Source organism: Macaca thibetana, chromosome 8, assembly GCF_024542745.1.
Source record: "Macaca thibetana thibetana isolate TM-01 chromosome 8, ASM2454274v1, whole genome shotgun sequence".
Classification (NCBI taxonomy): Eukaryota; Metazoa; Chordata; class Mammalia; order Primates; family Cercopithecidae; genus Macaca; species Macaca thibetana.
This window is the reverse complement of record NC_065585.1, coordinates 57167449-57191883: the sequence shown is the minus strand read 5'-3', so window position 1 is coordinate 57191883 and position 24435 is coordinate 57167449. Positions and strand designations below refer to the sequence as shown.

General features: G+C 36.7%; 1 protein-coding gene across 1 annotated transcript; it reads right to left on the bottom strand.

The window, feature by feature from the left end:
* Window positions 1-2026: 2026 nt before the first annotated feature.
* DCAF4L2 (DDB1 and CUL4 associated factor 4 like 2) lies at window positions 2027-5374 on the bottom strand. Its single transcript, XM_050801225.1, has one exon. The coding sequence runs from the start codon at window positions 5254-5256 to the stop codon at window positions 4069-4071; it is 1188 nt and encodes a 395-aa protein (XP_050657182.1). The 5' UTR covers window positions 5257-5374; the 3' UTR covers window positions 2027-4068.
* Window positions 5375-24435: the final 19061 nt, after the last annotated feature.

Below are 24435 nucleotides of genomic sequence, written 5' to 3'. Positions count from 1 at the left end.
TGTCCTCACCTGTCTGAGGACTTTACCAGTTATGTAGCCACTACTACCTGTGACAAATTCAATTTCAATTCTACCAGCTGTCAGGTGTCCATGGTATGCATCAGCAGATTTCTGTGACGTCTCTCCAATTCCTGTAAGAAATTTTGAGTAGCCTAAGTCTATTAGGGGTTCCAGTTTCTGGAACGATTGTTTTACTGATAGATAAGACCCATCTGTTTTAATTTCTTCTTAGTCATCCCATTGGTGAGGGAGGAATTCTAACTCTAGGGTTATGGAGATGGCTGGACCCTGGACAGATGAGATATTGGTAGCAATTTATTAGTCACATATACTCACAGCTTGAGGGAGGACATTGCACAGGGTCACACAGGTTTGCATTTGAGAACAAAGCAAACAATCAGGGAGATAGGCTTTGTAGTTGTAAGGTGACTCCTTGTTTGCTGTGCGAGAACGGGATTGGCTTCTTTGAATAATTCCATGGGCTCGCAGCAACAGCAACATAAACCTGCTTGTCAGAAACAAGGAGGCACTGTGCCTAGTCCCCTTAATAGAAATGGTTAATAGGCTAGGACACTTATCTGTGGGAGCAGAGTGGGAAGGAAAAATACTCATTAGGCCACCAGATTTCCTCTTGATTTCACCAGATTTCAAGGCATTGCATAATAATAGGCCTTAATGGCTCACGCCTGTAATCCCAACATTTTGGGAGGCCTATGCAGGTGGATCTTTTGAGGTCAGGAGTTCAAGACCAGCCTGGTCAACATGGTGAAACCCTGTCTCTACTAAAAAATACAAAAATTAGGCAGGGCGCGGTGGCTCCCACCTGTAATCCCAGCACTTTGGGAGGTCGAGGTGGATGGATCACCTGAGGTCAAGAGTTTGAGACCAGCCTGGCCAACATGGTGAAACCCCATCTCTAATAAAAATTAAAAAATTAGCCAGGTATAATGGTGCCTGTCTGTAATCCCAGCTACTCAGGAGGCTGAGGCAGGAGCATCGCTTGATTCAGCAGGTGGAGGTTGCAGTGAGCTGAAATCATGCCACTGCTCTCCAGCCTGGGTGACAGAACAAGATACTGTCTCCAAAAAAAGTAATAATAATAGGCTTTAATGCCTTAATTTTAAGTCTTTTATCACCATCATCATTAGCTAACAGGATCTGAACTTGATTCTGCCTGCAGCCTGAAGGGAAGGTTTATCTTCTTCATGGGCATTGTCAGTCTCAGTGATGTTTATTGATGGATTTTTCAAGTTTACACGTCATCCAACGCAAGAACAACCTGTTCCACATTGTTTTCGTTTCTATGATCATAACTTATTTTAAAAAATAATTAATAGACGATTTTAGAGAAGTGTTAACATGAAATTGAAGAGATAGTACAGACAATATAAAAACTGGGCATATACCACTTCTCTACTCTGCAAATTACCCTATTATTAACATCTTGCGTTAGTGTAGCACGTTTGTTACAACTGATGAACCAATATTGATCATTATAATTAAGTGACGCCTATAACTTACATTAGGGTTCATTCTTTGTGGTGTTGTACAGTTCTGAGCTTTGACACTGCATAATGTCATCAATCCATCATTACAGTATCTATCATGCAGAACACTTTCACTACCCTAAAAATGCCTGCACTGCATCTATTGACCTCTTTCCCCTCCTGCTGAACTCTGGGAAACCACTGATATTTTTAACCATCTCTAGTTTTGTCTTTTCCAGACTGCCATATAGTTGGAATTATACATCTATAGCATTTGAGACTGGCTTCTTCATAAGTACTTATAATTCCTCCATGTCTTTTTGCAGCTTAATAGCTCATTTATTTTCATTACTAAGTAATATTCCATCATATAAGTATGTACACTAGTTTGTTTATCCATCACTTTTTGAGGAACATCTTGTTTGTTTCTGGTTTTTGGCCATTATAAATAAAGCTGCTATAAACAAACAAATTGTACTAGACCAATGAATGAAAACAATACATAATCATTGCTTTATTTGCATTTATTTTACATGCAAGGGAGGGTAAACAGTTTTGCAAGTTATGTAGTCATTACGTTTTCTTTTGTCAACTGCCCATAGCTGCTTTTGGACTTTTTTAAAAAATTACATCTGCAGCTAGTTCTTATTCAGTGCTTACAATGTAAAAGGGACAATGTATACATCCTTTAAACAAGTATCTACTTTATGATTTAATTTTATTATCTAAGACATTTTACAAAGAAGAAATGATAACAAGTACAGCTTACACAATTTCTCCTGTCACACAAGTACAGCTTACACAATTTCTCCTGTCACACATCAAGTACCAAAAACCAATTAAACTGATTTCAAAAATCTATGCACCTAACCACTCTTTTGTATCTTCTCTATTGACCTATTCCTCTATCAATATGTAATTATTACATTAACCTCATCTATGTCCTGACATCACCTCCTATCTAGTGAATTGGACATTTTAATAGTTGCCTAAAACTCAGCATTATTCCCTTCACCTAAAATTTTTTCACCTCAAATCCTCTCCATTTTAGTAAATGACATCACCATCCACCAGTCCTAAAGTTAACAAAAAAGCTGCAATCTTTATGCTGTCTTTCACTTTCTAGATTACTCTCATCAGCAGGTCTTACTAATACTACCTTCGAACGATCTTCCAATGCAATCATTTCTGATTTTTCTGATTATTTCTACTTCTCATATTCAGGTCCAGGCCATCATCATTCCCTTGCCTGACCAATTACAAGTGTCCTGTTTTCATATTTTCATTTTTGAGGTATCATATAAAATGTGAAGTGTGTAGACATATAAAATATGTATGTATCAAGGATCAAGAAAAAGAAAACTGCATTTCTAAAGTTTCCCCATGTTACTTCCCAAACAATATCCTAAAAAGGGAAAACAAAATGAACAATATCCTTTCTTCCTTCCACAGAGATACCTACTATTCAAACTGTAATCACCACAGATAAGTTTTTACTGCTTTTGAACTTGAGATCTGAATCAGCTTGTACTCATTTCTATCTACATTAACAATCAACATGTTGGGATTAATCCATAGTCTCATAGAGCAATTGTGCCTTATTTTATATTATGCTTTATCCAATTGTGTGATTACAGCACAATTTATCAATTTTAGCATATTGTAAAGTCAGATCATTTCCAGGCTTTGGCTATTAAGAAGGAGCCACTAACTTTATTACACGTTTCTTTGTTTTGCTTTTTTTTTTCCTAGCTTATTTTTTGGTAGAAAAACAAGCTCTTTAACACTTTGAATAACCATCTCACAAACTGCCCTGCCACTCCTAGACTACAAAGAGTTACAATCAATTATCTTTGACACTTAGCCCTTGAATCTAACACTCAAGTCACAATAATAGAAACCGGAGCTTCTGTACCTGACATTCTGGAAGGTACCTCCACAAATGCACGTTAAGGACTGTTTAACACTTCTATTATTTAAAAAGATCTACCTTTCCTTCCATTGCCTACGGAAAATAATAAAAGGAGAATCTCAGAGATCTGCTATTGAGTTTGAGAAGGCCAAGTTTAATGATTCCAAAATGTAGCCTTAAAAACTTCTGTAGAGACTCAGGTAAATGACCTCCCCCTCCTCTCTTCTCCCACTGGCCTCTTCAAGTACAGATGATGCATGTATTTCTGAAACCCAGGTAGGACTAGTCAAACAGTCTCACCAGTGCATTGTTATGCTTCTCTAAAGGGCTTCTGGTGAAAGAAGCAGTTTTAATTTATTTTAGTTTTTGCCAATCTTCAGTCCTTAGAAAAGTATTTTTTGTTAAAAAAAAAAGGGGGGGGGAGGAATAACTATTCTAAGGTATTTAACAAGAAAAGGGAAACAGTTTCACGCTCTCTAAGCCCACAGTTTAACTGAAACAACTTTACAGAACTATCTTCACATAAAACAGCACCTTACCCCTGGCAGCCGGATGGATGGGATCTACAAACATCGAACATCTCTTAAAATGCACTCATAGAAACGATAATACGATACTCCTTACTTCTTTAAGTCAAATCCACGTTCCTCCGGGCTGCACCCTGAAGAATTAACCGTAGGAGAAACAATAAAGGTCCTCCCGTACAGCCATGAGCAGCCCTGGTGCTCCTCGGAAACCCCCGAGGCGAGAAGAGAAGGCCACACTGGGAATGTCATCCTCCGAGGCGGGGTATGGGGAGGGTATGGTTGTGAGCAAGTGGCCATGACGGAGGCTCCAGATTCTCGTGTAGCAGTCCTGGCCCACGGCCGCCACGACTCCTTCTTCCTCGTTCACATGCAGGGGCAGGTAGGCGGAGTTATTCACATGACCTTCGTACTGTGTTACACATTTAGTGGCCCTCAAGTCCCACAGCTTGATAGTTCCAGTCATGTCTGATGCCACCAGGCATTGCCCTTCTTGGAGGATTTGCAGAGAGGTCACTGCTGAATCATGGGATAGGCAAATGGCCTTCCACCCCCTGCCTTGATTTCCACAGCGCAGATCAATGCCAAAGACCTCCCCAGAGCGACAGCCATTAAACAGCAAAGGAGTCATGATTGCAAACTGCTGGGCCAAAACATCACTGCTAGTACCAAATGACTGCTGATGTCCCGTCACCACGTTCGTCAACAGGACCTGCTGAGACAAGCCTGTACTGAAGCAGTGATATGCGTGGATGTTCAGGGACCAGGCACAGGACCAGGCATCAGGGATCTGGAAACTGCAGAGCATGCCTGGCCGACGCATTCCTGGGTAGCTACCTATGAACAGCGACGCTGGGAGCAGCACGGCACAACTGGGAGTATCTGCGAGTCCCACGAAGCACAGCAGAAGGTGGGAATCCAAGTGATTCAGTGAAGCCCAGCACATAGAATTCACCTTCCGATTAGGGACGTAGAGGCTTTTGTGCGGGTATACCCGGAGTTCAGGGGTCGTCAGGCCTCGCATGGTGATGATGCCGTACTTGGAGCCTCCAGCTTCGACTTGGTTCACTGTGAAGAGCTGGTCAGTGTTGGTATTCGCCAGTATGCGGTTAAATCGGTCGCTTGCCAAAGACGAGGGATCCCAGCTATGAATCTGGACCTTTTTCCTCTGCATGCAGCTTACACGCAGCTCGCGAGCTAAACGGCAATAGTTGGCGAATCTGAGGAAACCTAGCTGGTTCTTTCGTAGCATGGAAGGTGCATTGAGTCCCACTCTGGCTATCTTTTTCTGCTTGTCCGCTTCCTCGAGCAGTCGCGGTCTTTTGTTCTCCATTTCGTTCGATGGACGTTCTCCTGCCTGAGGGGAAGTTCTGTCCCGGGAGTAAGAGGAAGTACCGCTTCTTTACCAGCACGACCTGGCACGGAAGAACTTTCCGCTGCGTGTGCGCCTGCGCGTATGAGATCGACCCGGACGAGATCCTTCGTCGCCTTGGCCAAAATCCCGAATGCTCTGAGGTGCCTTGACGTAACTCTCGTTAGAATCGCGTGATCTGAAACAAGGGTTCCGTTGCTTCTCTCAAGTTTTCTCCTACTCTGACAGCTGCTTTTATTCTTTTCTATTCCTGTTTAGAGAGTCTTTTCCGGCCCCTCTTACACATGTTATAATAGCTGTATGCATACATTTCTCTTATTTACTAATAAGTGAAATTCGGCCAGGCGTGGTGTAATTCCAGCACTTTGGGAGGCCAAGGCGGGCCTATTACGAGGTCAGGAGTTCGAGACCAGCCTGGCCAATATGGTGAAACCCCGTCTCTACTAAAAATACAAAAATCAGCTGGGCATAGTGGTGGACGCCTGTAGTCCCAGCTATTCGGGAGGCTAAGGCAGAAGAATTGCTTGAACGCGGGAGTCGAAGGTTGCAGTGAGCCAAGATAGCGCCACTATACTACAGCCTGAGCAACAAAGAGAGACTTCCTATCAAAAAGAAAAAGAAAAAGTGAAATTGAAGGGTTATTAGGTAAACATATATTTAGCTTAAGTAGATATTGACAAACCGATTACAGTCTTGTCAAAAATGTATATACATCCTTGCCAATTCTTGTTTTTGTTGGTCAGTTTACATTTTACAAATAGGGGTAGGAGTACATTAGATCATGCGATTTTGATGTGCTCTTCCCACTGGAGTATGGTTTGAAAAGTTTTTCATATGCTTATTGGTTATTTGGGCATCCTCTTCTTTCAGCTTCCTGTTCAAGTATTGCATTCTGTAATTTTCATATATTTGGAATTTTTCAAGTTACCTTTCTGTCTTTCATAATTAGCTTAAATCAACTATGGTCAGAGAACATACATAAGTTAAAACCTTTGGAATTTCTTAAGGCTTTATTTATATTTCCATGTTCACTTGAAAATAATGCATAGTCTTCAGTTATTTGGTGTAGAAAAACAAAGTCATAGATATGAATAGAGATATAAATATAGGCAGATATATAAACAGGGAAAGGGATATAGTTGGTTAATGCATTTTTCAAATTTTTTATAGTTATGCATATTTTGTTTCTCTTTTCTATCAGTTTCTCCATAAGACATTTCAAAGTCTAGTTAAGATTGAGGGGTTATGTATTTCTTCTATTTAATTTGTCAAAGTTTTTGCTTTGTATATTTTAAGTTGATATTAGGTACACACAAATTTACGATTGTTTTTGTCTTCCTTTTGAATGATTGCCATTATTATTATAATTTTTTTAACTTTTATTTATTTAGTTAGTTAGTTCGTTATTTAAGATGGAGTCTCGCTCTGTCGCCCAGGCTGGAGTGCAGTGGCGTGATCTTGACTCAATGCAAGCTCCATCTCCCAGGTTCACCGCCACTCTCTTGCCTCAGCCTCCCGTGTAGCTGAGACTACACGCACCTGCCACCAGCCTGCTTAATTTTTTGTATTTTCAGTAGGGACAGAGTTTCATCGTGTTAGCCAAGATGGTCTCGATATCCTAACCTTGTGATCCACCCTCCTTGGCCTGCCAAAGTGTTGGGATTACAGGCGTGAGCCACCGCACCCGGCCAACTTTTATTTAGTTCAGTTCAGTTTAGTTTAGTTTGGTTTGGTTTTTTGAGACGGAGTCTCGCTCTGTCGCTCAGGCTGGAGTGCAGTGGCGTGATCTCAGCTCACTGCAAGCTCCGCCTCCCGGGTTCAGGCCATTCTCCTGTCTCAGCCTCCCGAGTAGCTGGGACTACAGGCGCCTGCCACCATGCCCGGCTAATTTTTTTATATTTTTAGTAGAGATGGGGTTTCACCCTGTTAGCCAGAATGGTCTCAATCTCCTGATCTCATGATCCACCCGCTTCGGCTTCCCAAAATGCTGGGATTACAGGCTTGAGCCACCACGCTGGCCCAACTTTTATTTTGTTAAATATGTGTTCTCTGATATTAAAGTATCCTTATCCTTAAACCCTTCTTATCTAATATTTATATATGCAACCAAGATTTCTGGTTGATAGTGTTTGCTGTACCTTTTCTCACCTTTTACTTTCAACTTAAATTTGTTCTTTTATGTAAATGGGTTCATATAAACAATATATTGCTGGTAAGTTTTTATCCAATATAATAACTTTTGCCTTCGAATGCATCTAGGCAATTTAATTTTTTAAATAACCCCTTTAAAAATTTTCCAACAGTCTTAGATTTACAGAGAAATTACAAAGATAATATAGAGCCTTCCCACATACTCTGCACCCAGTTTCCATATTATTAACATTTTACACTAGAATGATAAATTCATTACACTAATAAACCGATATTGATACTTTATTATTAACTGAAGTCTATATTTTATTCCTATTTCCTTAGTTTTTATCCAGTGACCTGTTGCTGTTCGAGGATCCCATCCATGATATAATATCAATCATGTTTCCTTATGCTTCTCTTGGCCATGACCTTTTCTTAGACTTTCCTTACTTTTTATATACATGACAGCTTTGAGGCATATTGGTCACATATCTTATAGATATCTCTCAATAGAGAGTTGTCTGATGTTTTTCCCATACTAATACTGGGGTTTTATGTTTTTGGAGGAAGACAACAGAGGAAAATGCCATTAAGGGTGCAGACGTCTTGTGGACATGACTTATCATCATTGATGTTAACTTTGGTCACCTGAATATGGTAGTGTTTCTTGGGTTTTTCCACTGTATGCTATAAACATCTGTCCCTCTCTTTTCACACTGTACCCCTTGAAAGGAAGGAGCTTTGCACATCTATCACTTCAGGAGTAGGGATTTATGCTTTAGTTTCTTGAGGGCAGAACATACACATCAATTATTAGGAATTATTCTATAAGGGAGATTTTTATAGGTGTGTCTATATTAATGTATTCATTTATTTATATAGTATGGCCTCTTGAATACTTATTTTATACATCATTTATTTATTTGCTAAAATTATTGCAGCTTTGGCCATTGAGAGCTCTTGTGGCTCCTGTGATTGATTGCCTATAGTTAACTGCATAGTTAACTGTACTCTAAAAGCTTGAGACCACTTGACACCAGAGCCCTTATCTTAGACTTAAATATGTGATTAAAATTATAATCTTTTTCTTACAGCTTTGATTTAGATGTTCTGTGTATTGCATCATTCCAAAAACTAGACTTTGGGTGTGGAAATATTTGAAGAAGAAATGGATATTTTTTAATGATAACAATTTATATTAATATCTGAGAACTACCATATACTCTTAGGAGTTGTAGAATCCCCAGGTAGGGTTATCAAGAAGTAGAAGTAAAAGCTTTAACCATTAAATATATTTTTTTATTGTAAATTTTTTATTTTTTTTTATTTCAATAGTTTTGGGGGAACAGGTGGTGTTTGGTTACATAAATAAGTTCTTTAGTGGTGATTTCTGGAATTTTGGTGCACCCATCATCTGAGCAGTGTACACTGTCCCCAGTGTGTAGTCTTTTGTCCCTCATCACCTTTGATTTTGATTTACTACATATTTTGTCATTCCAAAAATAGACTTTGGATGTGGAAATATTTGAAGAAGAAATGGAAATTTTTAAAAACCAAACAGACATACCCACATACCTTTTGGAATGGCCAAAAAAAAAAAAAAAAAAAAGTGGTGATAATATAGAGTAACATAAGTTCTCATTTATTGCTGGTAAGGATGTAAAATGGTACAGCCACCTTAGAAAGCAGTTTGGAAGTTTCTTAGAAAACTAAACATATTCTCACCATATGATCCAGCAATCATGCTCCTTCATATTTACCCAAAGGAAGTGAAAATTTATATTCACACAAAACCATCCACACGGATGTTTACAGCAACTTTATTCATAATTGCCAAAACTTAGAAGCAAACAAGATGTCCTTCAGAAGATGCAAGGATAAATAACAGTAGTACATCCAGGCAATGGAATATTATTCAGCACTAAAAATAAATGAGTTATGAAACCATGAAAAGACATGGAGAAAAGTTAAACAAATATTACCAAGTGAAAGAAGCCAGTCTGAAAAGGCTAAATATTGTAAGATTCCAACTATACAACATTCTGTAAATGGAGAGACTATGGAGGTAGTAAAAAGGTCAGTGATTGCTAGCAATTAGAGGGCATGTAAGAGAAGAGTACTTTTGTTATCTTGCTATAAAGCACAAATATAAAATGTTTATAGGGTATGAGAAGACTAACAATATTTTCTAAAGAATTATGGACAGCAAAGTCATTAATATTTGAACATATCGTTGAGGAACATCAGAATCCCTTTATAACTTTTTTCTACTTAATACTGAAACCAGAAAAGCGTAGATCTTTTAAAATCTAGATATTTACCTAATTATGATGTTTATTTTTAATAAGATGTTCTGTTAAAGGTGGTTTCAATTGTATTATCAGTGAGGCTGCAGGGAAAAAAAAAAAAAAAAAAAACCTGGAACCTCACTTACTTTCTGCCAAAACACTGTCTTCAATTTTATAAGCTAATAATTTAGGAGGAGGGATGATAATCCTTATATGAAACAACACAGGCCATTCACTTATCCTTAGCAAGACAAGGCAGGCTTCATAATCTTAAAAACTCATTTGAATATACTCAGTGAGCGTCAAATTGCTTTAAGCAGGTTGTCCTGTTATAACATAGATATATTAGCTTTCAGCTGTGTCCTTTATCCCAAGATATAGTGTGAACTGTCTTTGAAGAAATGTCCTTTTCTAATAAAACTTAAGTCCAAACTTACATTTCATTGTTCTCTTTCTCACATAATGTACTTTCTTTAAATATAATTCTAGCAGATGGATAGCATTTTATGTTATATTAATATCAATGAGTATGTTCATATAAACACATAAATAAAAATTTATAAGCATACACTTAAAGTCCAAAAGAAGAAAGGTAATTCATAAAATAAGTATAAAATCCTGTGTGAGTGACTGCCTTCATTTAGCCAAAAAACATAACATGAAGAGTTGAACATATCAAAATGTTAGATTGAGATTATATTTTTTGGCAGCATTAAATATTAAATATATGCACCAGAATTTATACATTTTGGCTAAATAACCCTTGAATATTTTACTCAATCTAGAATTCTTTTTCTCATCTTGAGTATACTGAAATTGCTCTTATTGTCTATACTTGGTTTTGGTCAAAACGTGAATCACTGTGACATAGAAGAAAGAGAATTATTATTTTTTTTTTTTTTGAGACGGAGTCTCGCTCTGTCCCCCAGGCTGGAGTGCAGTGGCACGATCTTGGCTCACTGCAAGCTCTGTCTCCTGGGTTCATGCCATTCTCCTGCCTCAGCGTCCGGACTAGCTGGGACTACAGGTGCCCGCCACAGCACCTGGCTAATTTTTTGTATGTTTTAGTAGAGACGGGGTTTCACCGTGGTCTCGATCTCCTGACCTTGTGATCCGCCCGCCTCGGCCTCCCAAAGTGCTGGGATTACAGGCGTGAGCCACCGCGCCCGGCTTTTTTTTTTTTTTTTTTAGATGGAGTCTCACTCTGTTGCCCAGGCTGAAGTTCAGTGGTGCCATCTCAGCTCACTGCAACCTCTGCCTCCTGGGTTCAAGCGATTCTCCTGCTGCAGTCTCCCAAGTAGCTGGGATTACAGGCGCCTGCCACCACGCCTGGCTAATTTCTGTATTGTTAGTAGAGACAGGGTTTCATCGTGGTGGCCAGGCTGCTCTTGAACTCCTGACTTCAGGTGATCCTCCTGCCTTGGCCTCCCAAAGTGCTGGGATTACAGGCATGAGCCACTGCACCTGGCCAGAAGAAAGAGATTTAATTTTGAATAGACTCCATTTTGAATTCTATGTCTGTCATTTAGTATTGGTAAAACATAACACAAGTAAATTTCTATGTGCCTTGCTTGGTTTTCTCATCTTGAAAATTGGGATTATAATATCTTACTAAATTTTTAGCTAAAAAGATGAGCATAAATGTATGCAAAGCACTTAGCACTAGTCTCAGCACATTGCAAATATCCTGCAAACATAACATTGCAAATATTATACCTAAAAGCAGTCATATTTATAAAAACATTATTATGCTTTTATATGAACTGTTACAATTTCTGCACCAAAGCATACCCTTTTTGAAGCAAATAAAAATAGTTTTGTTTTGTTTTGTTTTGTTTACAATAATAAACCTAAGGTACAAAGTATTCACTGGCATTTCATAATGGATTAGTAGATTGTTACCTATGAAGCTTCATGTGTTTTTGATGTAATTCTTCACCCACTGACTTCTCATATTAACCAAATAGCTTACTCCAAATGAAAAGGTACCTCTCTTGGGGATTTATTAAATTCCATGTGGGAACTTGGAAATGCCCCAACTCTGGTTTTGCCAAGATAATCTCTTTAGTAAATCTTACATCCTATTTACTAAAATAACATGCTTGCTTTGGTGAAACAGGAAAATGAAAAGGCTGTATTTTTATAGAAATATTAAGCTAAATTAAAGTAGATATTTTTAAGTCCTAGTTCTAACAGTCTCTTGCATGTGCACACACTTACACATACATGAAAACTTACACTCCATACATAAGCCTGTCAAATTAAATTTAATACTCTTACCTCTAATTCATAATGATTTCATAATGTGGAGAAGTTTTCATTTTAGAGTAATTTTTCCTCCTGTATCTCTGACAAAGCACCAGACTTTTAAAAGTCTTCATAATTTAATCTGGTAAAGATATAAGATACTATAGTTTTATTCAAGTATTAACTCAGTGACTTTGCCTTCAATCTCATTTCTGTTTTCTGTATAATCAAAGTTGACAAATACTGTTTTTTAAAAAATATCCCTTTCCCTTGAAAACATTTTTCTTGGTTTCTTTTTATTTATGCTTTTAATATTAAATTTCATATTATATAGGTTGTATTTAAAATAAGGCTTAGATAAAATTCAGATACCTGGAGGAAAAGTGTCACTCTTTCTACCAGTCAAAACTCAGAAGTCTTTAGTTGGATGTTCTTTAGTACTCACTTGTTGTCTTAATCATAAGGCACAGAGTTGGCTCCTTATATCTGTGACTCTAATGTGTTATTCTTTTCTGATAGGCCAGTTGTTCTCAACCTTTCTTTTTTGTCTCAGTATTCATATATATAGTCCCAGCAAAAAGCATGATTCATCACAGTAACGATTCTCAACAGAAAACTCATGTGATTCTTGTTCCAACAATGTGTTCCCTTGTATCCCCCAAATATACACTCTGTGATGAAATTTATATATGTATGGGGTTTTCTTTGAAGGCAGATGCTGTGATGATCAATATTTTAACTTTTGTGCCTTGCTTATAAAATTAGTTGAGAAATATTTGTCCAAGGAAATTAAAGCTTTATAGAAGCAAAAATACTCAGGTGGAAATCAATAAAATACAAGGATATCTTTCAGTGTAATGTCTTAAGGCTTTCATGATGTTGTCTGACAAGCTTGGATTTAAATCCCTCATCTATCTTTTACTAATTTTACTACTGTACACTTCATTTAAATAATTTAATACTCATTTCTCCAATCTGTAAAATGTAAACAATAATAATATCATAATAATATGTACCTTATCGAGTTGTTTTAAGGAGTAAATAGCAATACAGACACGGTTCTTGGCAAGTGTTAAATGTTGTATAGATGCTACAGTGATGAAGATGAGCACAACAGGGAGGAGAAAGATGGAATGTAAAGAGAGATTTTTTAAAAACAGAACATATTTCAGGCAAAACTATTTTTTAAAAAAGAACATATTTCAGGCAAAACTAACCTACATTGTCATAACTCAGGATACAGGCTACTCTGAGAGTGAATGTAGTGACAGAATAGTGCATAAAGTGGAACTTTAGAGGTCCAGAAATATTTTATTTCTTGATCCACGTGCTGGTTATGTAGGTTTCTTCAATTTTTGAAAATTCATCAAGCTGTATAATTATTATTTGAGCATTTTTATATGTAAGCTGTACTTCAATAAAAAATATTATTTTAAAAAAGTTCCTGACACGCCCACCATCAACTGCTCTGTGCCTTACACATAATATTTACTGTACTCAATTAACACTTTTGCAAAGCACTGCTCACCATTCTTTAGGCTTTTAAAATTATCTTGTATTTAAAAAAAAAAACAGATTGTTTTCATGATTCATTTTCTCAGACTCTGCTTCTTGAATTTTTTTCCTCTAATTTTTTCATTACTAACTTAACAGCATCCTTCCATCAAAAATGCACTGAAACATTATGAAACAGATTGATGTCCATCAAGGGGCTGGCTTTTTAAAAAAATCAGGCATTTTGATGAATAGAATCATAATTATTTAAGATAGAGCTGTCAGCAGGTGAATAAATAATCTAAGTGGGGTAATAATAGCCTCATGTTTTAAAATTAAATGAAATTGCTCAATGCTTTGAGTTCAAAAATAATTTAAATAAAAAATATTTTAAGTTATGTTCAATTGCTGATTCATTCTGAAATAAATTTCAAATGCCCCCTCGGTACATGTTTAGTTCAGAAAATTCAATTGTATGCCAAATTATGCAAAAATGTACATCACCCACACTTAACCCATCTAAAAGTGCTGGTGTTGTGTTGTACAAGCATGTGCACAACTGACCATTATTTGCTTTTCATTAGCCTCATACTTCAGTAAGGGAAAGATCAACATGCAAAAATATCTCATTCTACATTATTGGAGTCAACAAATAGATGAGTAGGATGAACCAGACCTCCTGCCTTCCCCTCACTTCCTTTCTCTCCCACATCACTCCTCAACACACACAGGCACTCCCAAAAGAACAAGCACAAAAGGACAATTATCACATTTTAATTCCACATTCCTCCTCATTTTTGCATATAGATCTACACATATAAAAGGGTCTGCATGCCCACATGCCATATGCTAAGCAATCCTGGCTTGCAGAGACTGTAGAGTGCTTGGTGGAATTCATAGATGTGCATTTATTTAAACTTTGCAGGCCTGCATGGCTCTACAAAGTTCGTTGAGCTGCCCTTGCATTATCATTGCAATAAAAATGTGACTTCCATTCGTTGATATATTTTACAATTTAGTTGCATCTTCAACCTCTTCTGATACTTTGAGAAATATAATTTGGATATTAAGCAGTTATCTCTGTAATCCCAACCCCAAACTGTTGGCTTCTTATCTATTTCTCTGAGCAGTTCCATCCTCAGGCTCAAGCACAAATTTATTCTGGTTTAGTGATATTATCCTCCCATCATCAAGCCATCTCACATCCTCTGCACCATCTGTTTGTGGTATATCTTCACTACAGCATTTGCTACCAGGAGGAAAGTATTTAACTGGAGTTATTTCTTTCCTTGATAAGCATACTATTATAACTTCAAGAGACCTTGAAATTACTATATGTTATGTGTTCAGGAATATTAATATTTTTAAATGCTTCAGTGTTATTATGGTAAAACAAGGGATCGTCTACCTTTTTTGTTCTAGATATGCATGTTTTAGCCTGTAAGCTTTAACAGTAAGAGTTCTGCTTAAAATTTGTTTTCCTGTTCTTTCCAACAGCTTAATAATTGTACATAGTCCTATAAGTGCTTGATAACCATAATACTGCTGTTTCTAATGATTTCTGAGAGGAGAATAAAACTTAGATTTGATTTAGTAAATGTTGATGGAGAAATAAGGCCAATATGAAGACCATATTATAGTTTCTGTGTTAAAAATTAAGGGGAGTCCCTTTCCTTTAACCATCTCTCAATTGTCCCTATAGTTCACTCAGGTAAATATACTTTGCCAAATAATAGTCAGTTGTTTCATTTGTTAGGGAATTCTCCCATTTCATTGTACTTCATCCTAAACTTTTTCCCTCTACCCAAACCTTTTTCCCTCTACCCATAAGAAGGTGGTGGGGTTTCTCATTAGCAGGCGAATCCCACTTGTAACACACATCACACACACACACACACACATACACACATACACACACACACATTTAAAATGGTGATTCTCAATGTAAACTATTAGATAATTTATGTAATTAATAGCTATCTATTATATGTGTGAATTAGAGCTTCATGGTGGTAAATGTTTAAACCACTGGCTCTTAGAGGAGAAAAAGGAAAAAAACTGATTTGGCGCCTGTTAGGATTTTCATGGAGTAAATACTCCCACCATGGCCTAACTACATCACTAACATCACTGAATTGTGCAGTTGGGATGTTGTCCACAGAGGACAGGTTCTGGGGCAGAAAGTATGGAAAGAAAGGTGGAGTGCACATCTGGAGGGGCAAATAAAAGACACCTGGACTATATATGAAACAATGAATTTTATAAGAGTTAAAGAGATTTAGTAGTTTAGAAGTTTTGTGTTAGAACATGTGATTTTGTTTAAAAATATTCATATTTGATTACTGTGATCCAAACATACATGCCTGGGGTGCAGTGGCTCATGTCTGTAATCCCAGCAGTTTGGGAGGCTGAGGCAGGTGGATCACCTGAGGTCAGGAGTTCAAGACCAGCCTGGCCAATATGGCAAAAACCCCTCTCTATTAAAAATATAAAAATTAGCCAGGCATGGTGGCACACACCTGTAGTCCCAGCTACTTAGAAGACTGAGACACAAAAATCTCTTGAACCTTGGAGGCAGAGGTTGCAGTAAGCCAAGATCATGCCACTGTGCTCCATCCTGGGCAACAGAGTGAGACTGCATCTCAAATAAATAAATAAACAAATAAACAAATACATAAATAAATAAATAAACTTGAATATGTAAAATTTGTAGTATATGAGAAATGTTAATATAGCTCATTTTACAAATGGTGAACACTATTTTAATTTTTAGTTAATTTTGCAAGGGTAAACATGACTTGTTGATAACATAAAATTTGTATATTTTTTAGTTTGAAATATAAACTGTTTGATTTTATAATTTTTGTGATTTGATTCTAAATGAGCTGATGTAGAAGGTTCCAATCAGCCATTTACAATCACTTTCCCAAAACACTCTCATAAAGTTATAAATATTCTTTATTCCAATATGAAAATCAAAACTATATATCATTGTTACTAAACTTTTTCTTAATATTGGCATCTGAAATACCAGACATTTGGATATGTCAATCAACAGTTTTGATCAGAGGTATATCAATTATGCTCCTGATAAAAAAAATTTCACTAGTGAAATACTTAATATATTTTCATTTTTATGTTTACTCTTAACTTACTTTCTTAATACCAGTTTTATAGCAAAGGTGGATGTTTCAATGGATGTAAAGGCAGTGTCTGACTTCTTTTGTCCTTATTATAACTCGTCACTTCAAAATCCAGGATAAATTAACAGTTTTATATACTTTATGTCATAGAATAATGTTCTACGTCACATCAAAGAATCTGCATTAAAAGTTAAAAAACATATATTCTAATCATAAAGTAGCACATGCACAATTATTAGAAAAATAATATTAAAAACAGAAAAGTAGAAAAGTTTAAAGCAAATTTATTAAAAGAGAAATTGTAATCTCGCCATTAACATAAACATTTTAGTATACAGTTTTTCAGTAATTCTATATTTATATACTCACATGCACATAAAGTTAGGTACTTCCTGTTTAAAAACATTGTTTTGTGGTGCACACTGTTTTTTAGCCTCCAGCCCTATACTGTGACTATTTTACAATGGTATTAGGACTTCTTCCATAACATAGGTTTCATTTTATATATGGTTTTCTGTTGCATGAGTAAACCATAATTTTCTTAAATAATTTCTTTTTTATTCATGAAGTGGTTTCTATTTCCTTCTTTTTAGAAAAACACAGCTAATAACCATTTCTATCTTTGTCCACATCTATACTGATGTCTTTGGGAAAGTATTTAGAGTATGTGTCACACACATTTTAAGACTTTTGATACATAAAACAAATTCACCTGTTAAAAATTATGCCAAACTATACTAACACCAGCAGTATCTGAGAGTTCCTGTTCCTCCGTGGGCCTTATTATTTCATCTCTTTCACAATTGTCAGTTGCAACTTTAGATTATTTTCTGCATATCAATTTTTTACTTAAGATGAAAATAGCATGTAATCATATAGCAGAGGACAAAAATTCTTTCCTCTACATATACTCTTAGTAACTCTTTATCTATGCACTCTTTATCCTTAAAAAGGATAAAGGATCAATTTTACCACTTTTTACCACAGTAAGTAAGGATCAAGTTTACCACTTACTTTACCACAGTAAGTAAGGATCAAGTTTAACACTATTTGATGGGTGACAACTCTACAAAGTTCCCTCTCATTGCTGCATGTCTTGCCACGCTTTTGTTCTGGACTATCTTTTCAAAAACATTTGTATAGGAAACAACAATTAGTTAGAATAAGGTCTCTCTGGGGAACAGGGAACACTTGGTAGCTATCCAGAATAATAAAGATATGTTTTCTTTTGTGGCAAAGGTTGTATAAGTTAGCTAGTAGCTGTTTTAAAAGAATGGGGTTTCCTAACCTGGAGTTTCCTCAGCTGTGACACAAACCCACTTGCAATGCACAGCTTCCTCCTGACCCTGCTTCATGTTGTCCCTATGGGACGTGGGTGGCAAGGGGAACCAATGCAAACATGAAGTTTATGGTATCTGCTCTGCTGTGAGCAATAAAGTCTTTTGTCTCTGTTCCAAGAGTCTTGCATCTCCTGTCAACATCTATGAAACTGTGGCAGGCTAACTTGTTAGCTTGCAATTAGGGTAATATCCCAGGCTTTTTAGAGATCTTGACACAGTTCAGACAATCTAAGTCTTAGGGACAGACTTGATGGAATGTATACATACTTCTAAAAACAATTTAAGCTACAGTATTATGCTAAACAAATAATTCAGTCTTTGAGTAACCTAGTTATCTTGGCACAGATAGAGAGAGGAAGGGAGTGAAAAAGGGAAGAAAAGTAGAGAGGTAAAGAGAAACTATATATATGTTTTGGGGCCATAGATAGGTACTTGGCTCTAGTCAGAAAATTTACAATTTATTGCCAGGTACAAAAGAAACTATAACCCTTTCTAGAGAAACAACTTAGGCATTGAGCTACCTTAATTCCTGTTTTGGAAAGCATGCAAATAAAAATTGATCAATTGATCAGTAACTCGGATGGTATCTGTATGCAGAAAAGATCACTTTTGAATATGAAGCATTGATTTGAAAATGTACTACTTCTTAAAATATATGTTTATACTAATAAATTTCTGTGAGACAAAAATTACCAAAAGGACTATAAATAGGTCTTTAGAAGAAACCGGATTTCCAAACTAAGCTAGTTCTAGTTTACTGTAATACTGATAGAATGAAGTAGCAGGTGTTGGCTTAGTATTTTAATTGACAAAATATCTAGTGTATTTTGTACATTATTATGTATCAGTCATTGACACCAAAGGTTTCTCCTTTTATCCAGAAAAATAAGCAAGTTTCTTAGAAAATAAGCTGTTAATATTTGCCATATCACTTTTGGTTTACTTATTTCCTTGTTTTGGTTTTGTTGTATATGTGGGTTTTTTTGTTTGTTGTATTATTTAAAAATGCAGTGTCAGAAAGTATATCAATAAAATAAATGCTGAATTTTTTAAGTCAAGTATAATAATTTATCTTTTCCCTAAACAGAAAAATAATTCAGATGCTTACTTACTTTATCAAAGGTGTTTGGGACAGACATTTCCCTCAGTATTTCGGAGACTTCTCACAAAATGTAGAGCTTCTACTTGCTTCAAAATAATCTTTTAAGGTGAAAGAAATAAACAGAAATAAAGAATGCTAAGAATAGGTCATGTTGTGACTATATGTTTAGTGTTACATTCTGTTCCCAGAATTAATTTAGGAATTGAAGGACAAACAAAAGTAGCAGTGAGCTTCATTTTTACTGTTACCATTAAATGTATCATCTTCCCGTGTTTCTCTTTAAGGTTAATGAAGAATATACAGATGTGTTATGAATTCACAATATGGCACCAGTTAACATCATGTTCAGGAAAGTCACTGTGCACGGAATTAGAAGACCTGGGTTCTGGTTTCAGTGAGGCGATGACATATATGTGTCTTTTCATCTCTCTGGGACTCCTTTGTAAATTTAGAGAGATGACTTCAGTGGTTATGGACAGCTTAGATGATTATAAAACTATATGAGAAGAATATACAAAAAACTCTACAGGTGGAGGAAGGAACAACAAATACAAATATTGTGCATGTAAATTGAGAGGGATCATCAGCATCTCTAAGTCTAGAATCCTAGTACTAAGAACCTGTGGTGGCGGGCACCTGTAGTCCCAGCTACTCAGGAGGCTGAGGCAGGAGAATGGCGTGAACCCAAGAGGCGGAGCTTGCAGTGAGCCAAGATCGTGCCACTGCACTCCAGCCTGGGCAGCAGAGTGAGATTCCATCTCAAAAAAAAAAAAAAGGAAGCCCTTAACTAGGTCATCCTTAAGGTTCCATAATCTAGCATTTACCTCTGTCCTAATAAGTCCTAGAAATATTAAATCAATCCACTAATGCTAACAAAAATTATTTCTATAACCAGAAATTGTCACTATGATTAAATCACTGAACATTAGATTAAAAATGGTCAACTGCATGTCTTGGATGATAAATATAAATAATATATCTTGTTTTACAAGAATAGTGTAAAGAGCTAAAGATGTATTGTGTATAACTAGGAATTCCTTCCATTGTAATTTTCTTTTTCTCATATTTATAATCAATATGGAATTAGAAGCTCTTTGCCAGGAATTAATAACAAGATTAAATTTGTAATAACCATATAATAGAAAATTACCAAGTGTTTGCATGCTGAATACTGAAGTAACATCTTTAGAATAGAATGTACACATTGTATATCACCATGGTATTCCAAAATCAACCAGTCATTTGTCATTTCCAACATTTCTGAATACACAAAAAGCTAATTTATAAAATATTCTATCGACTAGAAAGCCAACTCAAAACTGTTTTTTGAGTGCCTACTCGGTATGCAAGAGCCTACTCGGTATGCAAGATATTAGGATGGGCGAAGCAAAGTATATGTTATAATTACCTATAATTATGGATGAAGCAAAAGATACAGATATATAAAATGCCACCATTTTACAAAGATATCTATACTTTAGGCAGCTGCTATGTCTTCTTTTTACATACAGGGGCATTCCGGAAGGAGATCAAATAGGGAGAGCAAAAAGGAAAGGCTTTGATTTTAGCAGAGTCCTTAGATTAGTCCTGTTAACGAAACAAAATTTATTTGCTGTCCTGCCGAAAGGTGTATTCCTCTACCAATGGAAATTTCTTCTTTGATAATTAAAATGTGCAGCTTGAGTGTACTTTTTATTGTGGTTATATCTTTGCTTTTTACTTTTCAGTTCATAATGGCTATCACCAATTAAGCAACAGTGGAAGTCAGAACCAAGGAAATAGACAAATGCACATCAGAACAGAAGATATTTTTTAATAAAAGAATATAATTTTGCAATCTTAGAAGAGGGGATAATTAATTTCACCTGAAGGAACACATTGAGGGGAAGAAAAAGGAGCGTTTCATAGGGGGAAAATCATGGAGCAGGTACAAAGGAAAGCTCAGGACATTTTCAAAGAATTCTAAGTTATCTGCAGCTAAAGCACAAAATTTAGTGGATGGAAAGTTGAGGAAATGCAGATTGAAATTCATTTGTGGAGATGGCTAGAGGCAGTGTATCGACTTGAGGTACAGAAGTTCTGAGCACGGTGGCTCATGACCAGCCTAGCCAACGTGGCGAAACCCCATCTCTACTAAAAATGACAAAAATTAGCCGGGTGTGGTGGTACGTGCCTGCAGTCCCAGCTACTCAGAAGGCTGAGGCAGGAGAATCACTTGAACCTAGGAGGTGGAGGTTGCAGTGGGCCAAGATCGTGCCACTGCACTCCTGGGCAACAAAGTGAGACTCAGTCTCAAAAAAAAAAAAAAGAAAAGGTTCTGAGCAGAACACCACCGAGGAAGCACTGCCTTAAGTATGATTCCTGAAACAGCCTTCACACTTACCATCTTTATGCACATTACCTAATGCCTCTGAGTATGTTTCCTCAACTGTAAACCTGAAATATTAATCATAACAATTTCATGACAGAGACAAGGTCAAAATGATTTAGCATACGTCATATCCTAGCATAAACACAGATTCAATAAATAGTATTTCCTACTTGCAAAAGTGTATGAAAAATAACTAAGATAAAACATTAAGTGGAACTTCAACTCAGCTATACATAATGATGAAAGCCTTTGGATCAAAGAAAAATAAATCATGATCACACTGATCTTTGTGTTCAATATAGTTCTTCAAAAATTAGTAACACACATGGGCAAAGTATGGTTTTTTTCATAATATAGTAACTTTTTAAAATAAAACTATTTCACAAAAGAGAACATTCTATACTCTGGCCATGCTACATAGCATTTATGCACAATGTGTTAAACTGGCATGACCATCTGTCCAGATAAATGACTCCAACTTTAGAAAAAGAACATATATATTTCCTACAAAATCTTTAGTCCAAGAAGGAGTGTCCTTTCAATAAGACAGCAAATACATTTTGTTTCTTTACTATAAACAGGACTAGCCTAAGGATTGTACTACAGATTTCAAAATGGTCATTATGAATCCAAGTTCCCATAACCACAATTAACGTCTGAAGGAGTGTCTCAATAAGACCAAATACATTTTGTTTCTTTATTTGCCCTAAGGATTGTACTACAGTCAAAACCTTCCCTTTCTGCTCTCCCTATTTGCCACCCCTTCCGGAATGCTGCTGTATGTAAAAAGAAGACATATTAGCTGCCTAGGTGAATACCTGTAACCAACTCATACACGCATGCTCATATTTTGTCATTGTATTCTACCTGATATCCAAAAGTGTGCTTATTGACCTGTTATCTACTTTAATCAATGTAGTTCATTAAAGAAAACATGTCATTACCCAAATATCATTTCATTTCTTCTTCTTCTTTTTTTTTTTTTTTTCCTGAAACAGGGTCTTGCTCTGTCACCCAGACTGGAGTGCAGTGGCATGATCTCAGCTCACTGCAACTTGTACCTCCCAGGTTCAAGCAATCCGCCCAACCTCAGCCTCCTGAGCAACTGAAACTACAGGTGCATGCCAACACGCCTGGCTAGTTTTTATATTTTTTGTAGAGATGGGGTTTCACCATATCACCAAGGCTAGTCTTGAACTCCTGGACTCAAGTGATCCGCTAAACTCAGCCTCTCAAAATGCTGAATTACAGGCATGAGCCACCAAACCTGACCTCCTTTCCTTTCCTTTCCTTTCCTTTCCTTTCCTTTCCTTTCCTTTCCTTTCCTTTCCTTTCCTTTCCTTTCCTTTCCTTTCTTTCTCTTTCTCTTTCTCTTTCTCTCTTTCTCTCTTTCTCTCTTTCTTTTATTTTTTAAGACAGGTCTTGCTCTGTCATCTGACTGGAGGGCAGTGTTGTAGTCGTGGCTTCCTGCAGCCAGGACTTCCCAGGCTCAAGTGTTCCTCCCACCTCTCAGCCTCCCAAGTAACTGGGACTACAGGCATGCACCACCACACCTGGCTAACTTTTGTATTTTGTAGAGTGGGTTTCACCATGTTTCCTGGGCTGGTCTCATTTCTTATTATTGAATAGGAACGAATCTTAAGGAATAAAATAAACAATACTTTTAAGCTACATAAAAGCAGGTAAAATACATAAAACAAGAAAAAAATAATAATTGCTATTTTCATGCTTGTTGCTAAAGTTTCAGAGTTTAAATTGGGCTCAATTTAGAGAAAAACGCTCAGAATTGCATCATTTATCGAAATCTCCAGAGTCTGGAAGTCATGGAAAACAATATATAAGACTGTTTTTGCTCAAGAGATTTCTGGCATTTTTGCCTGCCTCTAGAGTTAGTAATGCACAGGAGAATAATGAATCTTCCAGAAGCTGGCACTGTCGAGTTCAATACCTGTCAGCAAACAGAGGTGCTATTGAAAAATTCCAGCCACCAGCCAGGAGCGGTAGCTCATACCCGTAATCCCAGCACTTTGAGAGGCTGAGGCGGGTGGATCACCTGAGGTCAGGAGTTCGAGACCAGCCTGACCAACATGGAGAAACCCTGTCTCTATTAAAAAGACAAAATTAGCCGGATGTGGTGGCGCATGCCTGTAATCCCAGCTACTCAGGAGAGTAAAGCAGAAGAATCGCTTGAACCCGGGAGGCAGAGGTTGCAGTGAGCCGAGATTGCACCATTGCATTCCAACCTGGGCAATAAGAGTGAAACTCCATCTCAAAAACAAACAAACAACAACAACAACAACAACAACAACAAAACAGAAAAATTCTAGCCTGGAGGTTAATGTTCCCAAGAGACAACCATCAATTGGCATTGTTAAACAAGGGAGTGGCCATCCTTTCCTCACAACTTTCTTCTTTACCTCACAGGGTATCAGCAGGTATGATGCGATGAATTTGACATAATTATTAGAATCATTTTTGTTGTGAATGACAAGTCTTGCTTATATTATTTTTACGTAGAGATCCAGTACTGAAACCACAGAGATCTCTGAAAAACCTGCCACTGAAATGACAATTACCTGCACTAAAATTACTTCCTTTGGTTTGTTCTAAATCTACAGTTTCTCACTTTGTACACTCCTCTTGCTCTTTCCTTTGTAAACTAGCAGAGAAATTGATGAAGCTGTGAGCTCATGAAAGCAAGATAGGAACATGGAACCAAGTTCAGATTTCAATCAGGATGCTAGTGGAGTTGTAAACCTTTGGATACGTCTGCCTTCACATGGAAAACTTTTTATAGACTCCCGTCCACATACAAAATTTTCTTAGTGATAACATTTAGATAACATTTATGATTTTGTCAAAAGAATAAAGAACGTCAGAGACATGGTGAGATTCGCATTACTTTGCCAATTTTTAAAGGAATTTGGACATCAGTTAATATCTATTTGGGAGTTAGCAAGCAAGTAACTTCCTGGAAATTATACTACAAAAGAGGAATCCCAAACTGCATCATTCCGTGTAT